Source organism: Aulonocara stuartgranti (assembly GCF_965226115.1).
Source record: "Aulonocara stuartgranti genome assembly, chromosome: 12".
Classification (NCBI taxonomy): Eukaryota; Metazoa; Chordata; class Actinopteri; order Cichliformes; family Cichlidae; genus Aulonocara; species Aulonocara stuartgranti.
The window spans coordinates 38,106,508-38,121,364 of NC_138948.1; the positions used below are offsets into that span (position 1 = coordinate 38,106,508).

General features: G+C 41.0%; 1 protein-coding gene across 2 annotated transcripts in view; it reads right to left on the bottom strand.

Annotated features, from left to right (window-relative positions):
• The window catches only part of stxbp1b (syntaxin binding protein 1b), a 38,176-nt gene that overhangs the window by 13,788 nt on the left and 9,531 nt on the right, over positions 1 to 14,857 (bottom strand). For both annotated transcript variants that reach the window (XM_082555324.1, XM_082555325.1), the window contains exons 2-11: positions 13,214 to 13,263; positions 13,011 to 13,092; positions 10,024 to 10,100; positions 9,533 to 9,611; positions 7,438 to 7,541; positions 6,607 to 6,755; positions 4,564 to 4,648; positions 3,912 to 4,042; positions 3,654 to 3,761; positions 3,461 to 3,521 (exon numbers count right to left, since the gene is read on the bottom strand). In XM_082555324.1, coding sequence (XP_082411450.1) covers positions 3,461 to 3,521; positions 3,654 to 3,761; positions 3,912 to 4,042; positions 4,564 to 4,648; positions 6,607 to 6,755; positions 7,438 to 7,541; positions 9,533 to 9,611; positions 10,024 to 10,100; positions 13,011 to 13,092; positions 13,214 to 13,263 — 926 coding nt within the window. The remainder of the gene's footprint in view (positions 1 to 3,460; positions 3,522 to 3,653; positions 3,762 to 3,911; positions 4,043 to 4,563; positions 4,649 to 6,606; positions 6,756 to 7,437; positions 7,542 to 9,532; positions 9,612 to 10,023; positions 10,101 to 13,010; positions 13,093 to 13,213; positions 13,264 to 14,857) is intronic.

Below are 14,857 nucleotides of genomic sequence, written 5' to 3' on the forward strand. Positions count from 1 at the left end.
ACAGGCTATTCAATTGTATTTTTATAGGACCAAATCAAGCACCTCAAGGTGATTTATACTGTAAGATAAAGAGCCCACAACAATGCAAAGCAAACAGAGAAAACCGCAACAATCACATGACCCCCTCTGAGCAAGCATTTGGGCAACAGTGAGGAAAAACCTCCACCAGAACCAGGCCACGGGAGGGGAGGCCACCAGTGCATCACGTGAAGGTGACGCAGTGCTATAAGGTCACCAAGATAAGGTGGGGCGTGGTAGCTTTCATGTGATGAGAAGGATCTGAAGTTTGATTCTGGATTTGACAGGGAGCCGATGAAGAGGAGCTAATATGGGAGAAACATACAGTCTCTTTCTAGTCCCTGCCATTATTCTTACTGGAATCAATGCAGACACTGGAAATCCCTCAGTCCTTGCTACATAAGCACAACTGAGAGTGAACGATCATCTTGGCTGTTGGTAACAACAGGGCTGGACTGGTAATCTGGAGCTTGTGGGTCAATATCATTTTTGTTTTCTTTTTTGATAAAGCCTACATGCCGGCTGGAAGAGCGCACTGGCACCATGGGTGCATGAAGCAAGAACGTACTGAGGAAGACTAGTTTTGCGTCATTTAAAGTGGAATGTCCTGATGCCCCTGAGTCCTGTGGTTGAGAGCGAGGGCTCAGCTGACTGTCCTCTTTTGCTGCTAACAACGAGCCAAACTGCACGAGAACACACTGATGTGACACTAATGTCACAGCACCATACTGATCAGTGTTATTTATGCTGGAGAGCTAGTTAGCTAACATTATTACTGACAGCCAAAATGCTTGTTCACCCTCATTTTTGCTGCTGGACCTAATGAGGAATGACGGGTTTCAGGTATCTGCGCAAGAAGTGTTGCAAAAGCCAAAGCACGCAAATTCATGAATTTGTCAGTAGAGAGGTTGCAATCAAGCAGGTGTAAATCCACAATGGATCAGGAAACATTGTTCATTTTGACAGTAATGTTGAAACAGTTTGAGGATAAAGTTGTCATTTTAAGTCAACTCCCAGTGCAGCTACACACTCTGCACATGCCTCGTGTTGTTGGGTCAGTGAGACAGCTCGATCACCTGTCTCATTGTGTCTTTTGATGTAACATGCATCTTAGCCATCGCCATGACTACACCCACTGCCTTCTGATTGAATGCATGTTTCTGCAACATCCTTATACCACACAACCCTACTTTACACCACACTCGTGTTTAGTAGTAGTAGAAGCACAATTTCACCAACTAACTTACACAAGGCAGCCATTGGAGCTGAATTGCAATAACAACTCCTTTTATCTCCACATTGACTTAATATAAATATTATTTCAAGTTTGATCTACAAAATTTGGAGTTTATTTGCAAAATAAACCATAACTTTTTTTTCTGAATGTGTCTAATACTCCTTAGTAGAGTAATATGTAACCCATATCAACTACTGCCTGTCACATGACCCACGTCAGCTGATTTGAGGTCCCTCTTCTGATTGGCTCCTTTCACGTCGCGGCAACTCTGAAAACCGGCTGTGGAGGGATACTTCCGGGTTCGACTCCTGCTGTGGCTGTGAGCTTATGGCATTTAGAGCGGTATTGGAAAACAAAGCGTTTTCTCTCCTCAATTCATCTTTAAACTTTAAACTCAGCAGTAAGTGTCCTTAATATCTTTCAACCTTTGGTTGTCAGTAACCAGCCGATCGTTTTCACGATTAAAAAATGACTTTGTGCGGCAGCGTTCCCACCGCGAGCAGAACTCCGGTTCATAAACTGCTGTTTTTGAACACTTTTGTTTACTTAAGCATTTTTATGGGCTTACTTTGAAACAAAGTGCGATTGAATGATTATTGTTATGTGTTGCCTTGAATTCGGCTATGCTGTCTGTTAGACAGTTGTTTTCCTTTATTGTTGTTTTTGTATTGTTTTGTAGCGAACGCTACTGGACTGTATAGATTAAGCTACGTAGCCAAGATGATTAATAATTTAACTGTTGTACATTGATTGATGATGATTTATGATTTGCATTGTTACCTAGACATGCAGAAGAATATATTTGTTTACCGGTAAACTGAATCGAACTTGATGTGCTAATGGACATTTTTCTGACCTACAGGCCAGGTTTTTTTCCCCCCCTTTGAATTGATCTTCTTCATATTGAAGTGGCGAGCCGGTAGGACCATCCTTTGTTTTCCCCTCTTTTCCCCCACTTAGCCGTCTTTGGATTACGGACATATTTCCCCATTGTATGAAGCTGGACCCTAAGGAGGAATACCTTAAAAGTGAACTTTAAAAAGAAAAGGACCAAAAAAAAAAGGACTCTTAGCAAAAGGACTCTTGCACAGAAAAATCACAGCATTGATTTATTATTTAATTGTGGACATTTACGTTGTGTGTTGTGTTAATTATTTTTGTTCCATTTCCCCTTTCCCCTATTTACTCAATATATTTTTGGTACAAGACATTGCAGTTTTTGGTCTCATCATTCACACCATCTAGGCTCCATAAAGAACTATTTCTTCTGCGCGTCAGTCAGTAAATTCATCCATTGCCATAAACTAGTCCTTAAATAACTTAGCGTTACAAATAGTTGCGAGTAAAGTACAAGTTTACAGCTCAGTTTATTGCGTACACATCGATATATGTTTGTGAATATTTTTCCAGTAACTGAAAATCCTATTTGAAGCGGCAGGCATTAGCTGCAGGACTGAGAGGAGGCAGAATAAACCAAAAGTGGCTTTAATGCTGATTTCAAAGAACAAAAGTTTCCAATTATGGATAAAAAATGAAGATTTTGTGCACATTAACAGAGGCTTCTTAGTGTGCTGTGCTTCTTACAGAGACACACAGAACAAATACCTTTCATCTACAAAGACAACAGACTCACTAGTGTGAATGAAAGGTTATTAGTCATTAATAATGCTGACTTTTGATGACTAGCTCGATAACTCGACATACGGGCCACCGTGGCTCAGGGGGTTGGGAAGCATATCTGTAACCGGAAGGTCGCCGGTTCGATCCCTGGGCTCTCTGTCCTGGTCGTTGTGTCGTTGGGCAAGACACTTTACCCTACTTGCCTACTGGTGTCGGCCAGAGGGGCCGATGGCGCGATATGGCAGCCTCGCTTCTGTCAGTCTGCCCCAGGGCAGCTGTGGCTACAACCGTAGCTGCCTCCACCAGTGTGTGAATGTGAGAGTGAATGAATAGTGGCATTGTAAAGCGCTTTGGGTGCCTTGAAAAGCGCTATATAAATCCACTCCATTATTATTATTATTATTATTATTATTATTATTATTATTATATGAACTGTCTGAGAATCTTTGAGAATTTAGTGATTGGTGGTAGGAAGTGACTGAGATGAGTGAACAAATGTATGGTCATGTTGTTTTCACTGTAACTATGTGAAGGACGAACAGAGGATCCAGAAAGCCGAACACAGAGACACGCCGTGGCCTTTACCTTTTCTCCAGTGTTCATCTTTTTGCTGGCAGAGAATTCCTTTAGTGAGCGAGTCACAGCTCTGTGCATAGTGAGACACAAAGAGGACACGTAAAAGAAAAAGTTCTCAGTATCCTGAGCAAGCACGTTAGTGACAGCAGGGACCGGTCCTTTGTTTGACTGCATTTGTGAGCAGGAGGTGAAAGCCACTTACGTCGACACCTCAGCGATGTGCTTATGTCTCAGACTCAGCCACAGATCGTCATCCTCGTCCAGCACTACCTCCTTCATCCTGGTTTCTCCCATCCCGCTGGTCTCAAACCTCACAGACACGTGTTAACAGACACGTGTTAACAGACTGCTTGATTTTCACATTGTCGCTATTATTTCTATTTGTGTGACCCAAACCTTCAGTCATAACATTAAAAAATGCATGTGGCAGGTGTCAGACCTCCTTTAGTAGCATCTCTACCTGTAAACATCATCCTCGACTCCCAGTAAGTCGTAGGCCATGGCTTGCAGTGTGAGCTCATGCAGGAGAGGTGACACGGGGTCAAAGCCTCGGTCCAGAATGAGCAGCTGAGTGCGAGACTTGTCGGGACCCTGGAGGCACCAGAGCATATAGAAAACACTGCTTTAACATGTAACACACGTCTTTCTTCCAACAGCAATCAGTTTAACCTTTGGAAGAACTGAAGCAGCTTAGTTATCGCCCCAAGAACAATGGAGCCTACAGACAGACCATAACGTCTGTTTCATCCTCTGTGGATGGTTACCCACTCAACAGCGACGTAGTCGATGCTTAATCATGGGAGCAGTCCAGCTGATCTCCCCCAACACTGAAAACTAAAACTACAGCTGAGTGAAAATCTATTTACTATGTGAGTTTATTCTTTTCTTACTTAACTCTAATTAACACGTGTAACAGCTGTACAGTTTTTAATGCAGCTTGTAAAAGAACTAATGATCGATAAAAGCAACCTGGATGTTATGGCAGATTAGAGCTGGGTACGATTTATTACATTGTGTGTAATTTCCTCTGTTTTTCTCTTGTTTCAGAAATGTCCACATGTTTACCATAATCTGGTTCTTCCATTCATTATCTAGTCATTTCACTTCATTACCTCTCCCAAGGTGGGGTCATCAGCTTTGTAGCCATCCAACTTCTCCTGAAGCATCTGAGCCAGAACTGCACAGTCTTTGTAGTCCCTAATCCAAACACACACAGGTATTCATTTATCCAGGTATTAGTTCATGCACATTTTAAAAATCAAACAGCATGGAAGCGACAGCCAGGAAGAAAACATTTGGCTTATTTAGAAATAAGAGAAATCGTCCAGAAATCAGATTCTAATAAAACAGTGTTGGCAAGAAGAAGACGGTCATCCAAATTCAAGCTGTTAAAAGCAAGATAGAGGAGGGGGCCGGGCATCTCAGACAGGAACCACAAGAAATACACAAAAACCCACAGTGTGATTCCTCCAGGAGGTAGGACAGCTCAGTGGGATGGAATAAGGATATCCTTGACAGGAATATCAACACATATCCCAGTCAGCAGATACTCAACTGAAATAATAGGCTGACAACAGGAGGATATTGATGTCACTTTCTCCACAATGCATGGAGGGTTCCACCCAAAATTACAGCATCACGTGGCTTTACAAGCAACGGAAAGACGCCAGCCTAAAGGACAACACAGAAGCTCTGATCAAGGCAGCACAAGAACAGATCCAGATAGAGACAGGAGTCTATCACAGGCGGCCTGCAGACAGCCTGGTACATGATAGCAGGACGGGACAATGCAAGCTGAGTCAGCACTTGGATCAAGCAAGTGGACTACGAGAACATTTGTGCCGCATACATCCAAACTGCAAGAGTAGCTCCAGCATTTTCCAGGAACAAAATTAGACCTATGTCCAGAAGAGAACAGTGTCTTCTGCTAAACTGCTAAACCTCAGAACAACACAAAGCCCTCAGGCCTCTTTGTCTTCTGGTAGAGTTTGCTTTGAGAAAGATGTGCACACCACCCTGTCCAGAAAGCAGAGACTGAAGTCTGATGGTTCACCTCCGATCATGTCTGAGGGGAAAAGGCCTTAACATCCAGCCTGTTATGTTAAAAGTCTAAATGTGCTTTTGCTAATAATGAAACATCTTCATTCTTGATCAGAGATGCAATCAAAGTACAAGTGTGATTAATGTGTTAGAATAGAAATGAGTGTGTGCGTAGACATGATCTAGACTTAAACGTGTGTGTGTGTGTGTGTGATGGGAGCAGTATGGAGCATATTATGACACACACACACACACATACACAGAAAAATCTTGTAAAGTGCATCATACAAAGACAGAAAATGAAATGAAGTGATATTAAAGTTTAGATTTTAAACTTTGTTTCAAATCATGTTTGTTGAAAAGTCAGAGAGAGGATGCTGAGGAGCTGCTGGATATCAGGACATCAGGTCATTATGTGTCAACAACGGTGAACGGGTGTCACAGAGGGACTAAGGTCATCTCGAATGATGTAATGTTCAGAAGGTCAAAAGTGCTGTGCAGAGGAGATAAGTCGTTCTTCCCATTCTTTTCTACAATATAAGTCAGGTCAGGAGATTGGAAATAAGAAGCTGGAATGTGAAGCACAGACCACACCAGAGGGATCAACCACAAACTGTGACGCTGCAAATTGGTTTTGATGGTTTTACTCTATTTTTCTCTGCTCATTTGTGCCATGTTGGATTTCCACTGTATTCCTGGGGGATTGAATTTCCAAGGAATGCTGCTAGATAAGTGAATCTTTAGATCTGGTTGTGCTTGTCCTCTCCAAGCATTTTCCTCACAAAGATCAGAACAAAGTCAGCATAGGCTTGTAGCAGGCTGATAAGTATAAGTGCTTTGCTGCTGCTAAAGCTACAGTCTGCTACATTCAAAGTCTGCACTGTTGACATTCTCCAGTTGTATTCCACCAGCACTGAGCCTGCTCAGGGCTCCTGATTTTTAATCAGAGGAGACATGGTAGACACCCAGAGGAGAGAGGCAGTTAGTACTGGGCGAATCCCCGTTGGCTCCATCCAAACCCTGCAGACCTACTGGGGCAGACCCACAGGATCAGAGATCACCACTTTTTAAATAGAAAGCCAATTCAGTCTTTAAAAAAATCAAAAGGAGCTCACCCTCTGTATCGAACTCCTGGATACTCTTTCAGCGTGGCACAGAGGGTGGCAATCTGTTCAGCACAACGCTCCAACATGTTATTCTTCACGTCAGCCTTGAAGGGACTGTAGAAGTCCTGGAAAGCATCCACTTTATCCAGGGAGAAGACCTGACGACAGAAAACAGTACAAAGACGACACACAGTTGTATAGTTTCCCATCTGCACCACAACACTGGATTTTAGACGCAGCAATACTCGATTGAAGTGCAGGGATTCAGCTTTAATCGAACTGAATTTCAGCATTAAGTAATTAAAGCCATTTCTTTACATAGTGCTCAGTTTTCACAGGCTCAGAAATAACTGGACAATAACTGGGCTGACTATTTGATTGAATATTTAATATTGTAAAGTGGTATACAGAGGCAACACTACAGGATACATCCTCAACACCTCCCATGTGCACAGTGTTTCAGTGTTACAGCAGTTCCCAGTTTAATGCAGGCCTGAGTCTGGGTGGTTACTGGTGGTCTTATATAATCCTGAAATCAAACTGGTACCTTGTGAACCTTGTGCAAAGCTGATTCGTCTCCTTCTACTCATTAATAATGCAACGTTCTTAAATCTGGTCATAAATGTGTTACATGGTTTCAGCACAATCAGTTTTCTTCTCACTTTCTTGCAACATGAAAAGTCAACTTGTAGCTCAGTTCAATAAATCGTGGAAAGACAGCTGAGATTTTACTGACTATTCATTCATCTGTATTCAAATTATACAAACACAAAGATCTCAAAACACTCAATAAGAATATTGTTACCCATCAGTCATGACTGATGGTGGCCAGGATCTTACCTGAGACTCATAGGGCAGGAAGGCTATGTGGATCTCAGTCAAGGCCTTCATCGCTTTAGAAGCGCGGGATTTGGTCAAGAGTCCAAACAAAGAGTCTGGGATTGCTGCAAGCAAAGACAAACATATTGGTTTACTTAGAGAAACTGTAGGTTTTACAGAGTAAGAATTAAATGTTTCATTTATTTTATCTGCTTGGCTCAACATGGTGTTTATGGTTCTGGATTCTGTTTCCTTTTCTGTCCAAAATACACATTTGAACAAAGGAGTGATTTTGGGGTTTTTTTGAGTGAAAATTGTAAATAACTTCAGCCGCATTAAATCAGTCTTAGATAAAAGTATAATTAAGCACGTGTAGTTTTTCTGTCCATATTTACAGTAGTAATGGGCAGCTTATCAAAGTCAAACAGAGGAATACAAATATAGAAATTATTAAAACAAAATACAGCCAAAGATAAAACACGTCATATTAATATGGATTAGGAAAGAGATGTCTCTCACGTTCAGACGACTGAATACTTTGACTTCTGTCAAACATGTGACATTTGGAGCTCGCGTGTCTTTGAGTTACAGTAAACAAAGTTCACCCTGCTGTCAGGGTCACGTCCTTAATAAAGTGGCAATAAAAAGAAACACTTAACCTTTTAAGGCTTTCATGACCACATTGTAGATGGCTCTGTTCAGTCAGAACTGGGACCCGCCTGCTCCCCGTTCTCACTAACTGGTGCTATGACTAATATGAAACATTACCAGTGGATGTGTTGAGTCTCAAAGACTTACAACAGCCACGTTTGGTCCATGGCAAATTATTAAAATTTGCTTGACACCACAGACAGATTTAATGGAAATGGTCAGTAGTTCAGACTGACCAGCTCTTAAGTTCCAAACAATGATTCCAATAAAATCCAGAGGAGGAGTTTGGAACGGTCTAATGCCTGGAAATGGTCAAATCAGCCCCATAAAGTTGTCAATTTAAGTTTATGCGTCATTCACCATAAACGATGCTAAAGACCTACTTCATTAATTAGGTGTTGTTATGGAGCCATGTTGCAATGACCATGTCTGAGTTTAATAAAACATTTCCACCAGACCTGTGTCTGTGTGTGCAAACTGTCATGAAATTTGCAGAATGTGTCTGCCTTTAAAAACATAACTCACTTTGTAACATAGCACTGAAGCAGATAAAGGGAAGAAAAGCCTGCACTGCTGTGGAGGTCTTTTATTCATTCAGCTTTCACAGGCGAGAAAAAACAACATGCTGCTGTGGAAGCTGGGCAGACATTACACATGCACAAAACCTAAAACACTCCAAAGGAATGGAAAAAAATCCAAAAGCACAACCAAAGGCATTTAACACAGTGAAATACTGTGATAGAGACATGCATGATTGGAAATATGTGGAGCATCTGTAGCTGTTTGGGGACCAGGATGTGTTCAGGGGCCCTGTTGTTGTCGTCTCACTCTGACTGTAACCCCTCTGACCAAGTTTGGATAAAGACTCTTTTCCTGTTTTTTTCAAATTAAATTCCTTTTTTGAAAAGCAAATGTAGGCGTACTAAATTCACGTGGATTTGCACGAGTTAAATGACTGTAACTTTGCCCACTTGTCTACAAAGCACCGCTGCAGTGTGGCGTGTTGGACTTTATTAAAATGTGTTTTCAGTATTGTATGATCTACTATTTTGGACTAGCAGTGGTATTTATTAGTCATAGTGACTCCTCAAAGAGCCTATTTTGCACTATTAAAAGCTGCTAATTATTTTACATTTTGTAAAACTTAAAATTTTAGGATATTTTACTTTCAGTTACATTTATTCAGTTGTATTTATCTCCCAATGGAAAAAAGAAAGACAAAACAGCATCATCCAGCCAGTAACAGCTGTGAAACTATACTGACAGATGAAAAAATACAGAAACCAAAGACACCTGTGAAGATTTTTAAATACAGTAAACGTGCTTCGAGTTAAAGAGAGTAGTGATCCTGATATGGTCTTAACCTCGTTATATAAAGTGTCCTGAGACCACATGTGTTATGACTTGGAATTATATAAATAAAACTAAATCGTGTATGTTGTGGGTGTGATTTTGGTCTACTCACTGTCAGTGAAGAAGACGTGGGCGGCTTTGTACCTCGGAGTCCGAGGGTCTCTGAAGTCCTCAATCACACCCTCGACAGACTGAAAGAGCAAAGACGAACAGACTAATAATTCATTGCTACATTGTTGAGTGAGTTACATATCACTGAAAGCAAACATCAAACTAAATGTATTGTAGTAAAGGATTCAAATCAAAGGAAAGTGTCGTTTCTAATTTGATGGACAAACATTTGCAATGAAGAAAATCACATAATGAGGCTGTAGAGCAGAGGTGTCCAGCTCCAGTCCTCGAGAGCTGCCGTCCTGCAGCTTTTAGATGCATCGCTGCTCCAACCAGCTGAATCAATGGTTATCAAGTTTGACAAAGGCCTGGTAACAAGCCACCCATTTGATTCAGGTGTGTCGGAGCAAGGATGCGTCTAAAAGCTGCAGGACAGCAGCTCTCAAGGACTGCAGCTGGACGCCCCTGCTGTAGAGGAACTGCTTTATTTACCTCGTCTGAGGGTGTGATCAGGTAGATGGCCTCCATGCTGGGCAGAGGTTCACGCCGCTTTGTTATATCTTCGACAACTGAAGTGGATAAAGAGCAAGGTCAGTGCGTTCATCAGGCTGGTTAAAGTCTCATATCCCAATATAAGACACTTATCATCCCAACAACGATATATAATCACAAATCAAAAAATGACATGGCAACATGACATTTGGTTGTTTAGGAAGAGGGGGAAGATTTAGGAGTGACGTGTTGTCTTGTGTAGTTAGTGTGTAGTGTTGTGGATAGTTTTGTGTTGTGTGTCAGAACAATGAGGTGACTGCTGTCTCCAGATAGAAACAGGAGTGATGCACCTGCTGCTGTCAGACCTGCAGGTATCAGGCTGTGATGTTGTACATATAATTTTAAAATTGTCAATTTATTTTTGCATTTAAAGTTATGAAACATGATTCATTAAACATGTTTGTGGTTGTTACAGTAAAAATATAACTTTTTCTACTCGGATTTTATGTGTTTTGTCTGATTTTAGATCAATTGTGTTAATACAATATGTCAAAATGAAAACATAACTGTAAATTCAGACACGTGAGGTTGTGCTGAAAAGGATGATACCAAACAAGGCAAATAAATACTTTTTAAAGTTGAAATGTGGAGGAAACATCAAAAGGGTTAAACGTTTTTTTTTTTTTTTTAAGTAACGAAATAGTTACTTTTCAAGTAATTAATTACTTTTAGAATCTTGTAACTCGGTTACTAACTCAGTTACTTTTTTTGAAGAAGTAACTAGTAACTATAATTAATTACTTTTTCAAAGTAACTTGCCCAACACTGCTGACTCGTGTGATTAAAGGATCCCCTCTTGGGGACACTCCCCCAGGACTTAAATCTGGGACTCTCCACCACTCGACATTAGAACTGACGAAGCTTCTACATGTGGCGGAAATTAGCTTTCTCCAAAACACCTCTGATATTAGTTTTGACGTTTTCCATTAAATGGATGGTTCTTAAATTTAACTTAATATCTGAGTTGTTTTTTTTGGGCAGCACGGTGGCACGGTGGTTAGCACTGTTGCCGCACAGCAAGAAGGTCCTGAGTTCAATTCCTCCATCAGGCCGGGGTCTTTCTGTGTGGAGTTTGCATGTTCTCCCCGTGTTTGCGTGGGTTCCCTCTGGGTACTCCGGCTTCCTCCCACCGTCCAAAGACATGCAGCTTGTGGGGATAGGTTAATTGATTAATCCAAATTGTCACTAGGTGTGAATGTGCGAGTGAATGTGAGTGTGAATGGTTGTCTGTCCCTGTGTGTTGGCCCTGCGACAGACTGGCGACCTGTCCAGGGTGTACCCCGCCTTTCGCCCTATGACAGCTGGGATAGGCTCCAGCGTCCCCCGCGACCCTGAAAAGGATAAGCGGAAGCGAATGGATGGATGGATCTGAGTTTTTCTTAATTTTAGACTAGTTGTTAGTGGAATTTTTTCCACAGTTAGTCAACTAAGAAATTAATGGCCAGTAACATCCCTAATCATTACGTTTGGTATGTAGCCCACATGCATCATCGCAGCAGTACTCCCAAATGAGCTGTTGGACGGAGCTTCGTGTGATCTGCCTTTTGGCAAAGCAATTGGCTGGAAAAAGTCGACACATTCAAGGGATTTCATCACACCGTCACTACCTGGTGCCATGTTTCTCACAGTTAAAGTACTATTTAGTCAGCAATGTTCTGGTGGGAACGGATACCAAAGCCTGTCTTTAATCTGACATTTTTATTCAAAATGGTGAACTCATAAAAGACAGATTTTTTTATTGGAACTTGCAAAAGTAAAAAACAATACTGGAACACACCTGTTGGTAGAATGCAACAAGGAACTGAAGAAAACAGAACGCTTAAATACACACATGAGGACAATGAACAGGTGAACAGAATCTAACGAAACACAAAGGGGGAAGTAAAACTGGCACATGACTGATGGATTGGAAAGTAAGACACGTACACCGGGCATGGGATACGTAGGGAAGACTAAACAGCCGGTATTCAACAGACTGCTATAAGAAAAATAAACATGAAGTCAAACTCTGGGACTAGATCACAACTACGAACATTGAACTCCAGCATGTAATTCACAACATAATTACAAGAACACTGGAAATCAATAAGAAACTTTAAACTGAGAACAGAGGAAAATAAACTAAACACTGGATCAACGACCGAGGAACCGCACAGCTGATCTTATCCTTTTCTAATATTTCAATTACCTTGCAAAAAAATAAATAAATATAGAAATATTTTCACACTGTAAACACTGTTGGATACATTTAACTTAATTAGAAATTAGAGTTAAATTTGATTTATTTAAAACAGATTAAACTAACTACACAGCTACAGGTCAAGTGTATGGAAGCCCGTTTCCGTCACTAAATAAAAACAAAACAGCTAGTATCCATAACTCAAAATTTCAAGTTACTTTTCTCAAAATTTCGAGTTAGCTCTGCCAATCAAAAATATACGTGAATGAGGTCGCTTTCTTGTTACCCGGAAGCATATGGCGCAGAGGAACGCACACTCAAAAACGGATCCCAACAAATTGGCGCTTTCGCGAGTACGTTTGCTGATAGTAACACCATGTGATTCAGCTAATAACACAGAGATTTCATCATTTGTGAAGCCAGGCTGAAAACACTCAGCAATCTGTGCATTCACGACTGGATGTAATACCGGCAGCTTAGCTGTAGCATTTGTAGCTGAGGCTTCAGCTTCCGGGTAACGAGGAAATGACGTCATTCACGTAGATTACTGATTGGCAGCGCTAACTCGAAATTTCGAGTTACTTTTCTCAAAATCTTGAGTTAATAAATTGGAATTTTGAGAAAATAACTCAGAATTTCCAGAAAATAACTCGAAATTTTGAGTTATAGATCCTTTTTTTTTTTTTTTTGTGGCGGAAACGGGCTTCCATACAGGTGAGCTGGGTGTGGCTGGGTTGGTAGTACTTACTAGTGATTCCCTCAGACATGATGTCTGTCATCTTACAGCAGGAGGACACCATCCTCATGCTCAGCTTGTCCACCACCAAAACCTATAATAAAATCACACATAGCAAAGGAAACTACTATATCTGATACTTAATGAATGTCTTTGTTTATCTTTGAATCACAGATATCCAACTTCGTATGAATAATGATGTTAATGACAATTACCTTCCATTTTCCTTTTTCTCTTGCCTTCTTGATGACGTTGTTCATTATCTCTGTAAACAAAACATTTTGTGTATATTGTACAGTTCAATCAAGAGTTAGAGCATTTTCACACATCAGGTCATAAATCTGCCAGTTGCCCATTTTTGATATTCCAGTCTTAATAATTAACAGACTAGTTTGTGCAAACCTAGAAAATCTGCTGCCTCATCCAGTTTATTAAGTGTTCGGCTGTTGTTGCTAAATAAAAAAAAAACCAGCTGAACTGAAATTGAAAATTTCCAACCTACAATTCCATTGTGACTGGGCCATATCATACCGTTCATGGTAATACCGGTACAATGTTAGGCAACGATAAGAAAATGAAATATCGCATTAGAATATGGGTAAAACCCGCATGTGCAGTGCCTTTGTTTTCATACGCACATGGCCGAAAAAGCATGGCGGCAACGGAGAATGAGAATGGAGAAAGCGGATCGTTGAGTGAAACGGATGAACCAGAATAGGTTTGTAAAAATGGAGCCACTTCAGTGATGTGGAAGTGGTTTGGTGTTTGTCCGTCAGTCCCAAAGTCAAACGAACACTGCAGCGTCACTGAGAGTTAAAAACTGTCTAAATTCTTTCATCTTTAATAAAACGATCAGCGTTGCTGCTTTACCAGGTGTAACTATGAAGTTTAGCATCCAGGCATCCATGAAAACAGAATTTATTACATTTAACGGAGTTAGAAGTTAGCAGGTGGTTAACGGAAGTTAGCTCGCTAGTTTCGCTAGTTACCTAAACATGATATAGCATGTTCTGACTGAGAGATTTCTGAAAAAATTCAAATGTACAGCTCTGCTGTCACTTCCAACATAAATGAAGACAGGAAACTAAACAGCAGAGATGTTTGTAAAGTTACTGAAGTTGGGCTAGCTGCTATATAATGATGTGCTACGTGATCGCTAGCGACACAGCTATGTTAGCATAACATAAACAGTGAAGCTGCAGGATTTAAGCTAACACTTTTCCACTCGATAAAAGTTAATGTGAAGGTTCCTGAGGGTTAGAGACAAATACAGTCGCATGGCAGGATGCTGTAAACGCTAGCAAAGTTGTGGAGTTGCATTTTGTCTCACATCAATTATATCGTCAGTTATATCGTTATCGCAAATTTTCAAATCTATATCGTGATAAATATTTTTGGCCATATCGCCCTGCTCTAATTGTGACTTCTGTCCACCTTGGCTAAGTTTGGTCTTATAACAGAAATGTAAAATAAAATCTGGAGAGTGCAGTGTAGTTACAGTTTTGAGCGTCTTCAGAGAAGCGGCGACCACTGAACATCACATAGACATAAATGAGTATGCTGAGACAGTGACATATGCATTGGAGATGCCACCATCATCAAAACTGTCACAACATGCACTAACCAGAAGCCATGCTTTACTGCAGGCGTTCAAGAACTACTGAAAGCACGGGTTGGTGCCTTCAAGGCCAACGACGAGGCAGCGCTCAGACTGACAAGACCCGATCTGTGCTGGGGCATCAAGCTAACAAAGCCTGAGTGCTCAAAAAAAGTCAGTGATTACTTCGCCTGCTCAAGAGATTCTCAGCGAATGTGGCAAGACATCCAAGCCATCATTACAAGGCCCCGCCTCTCTGCCA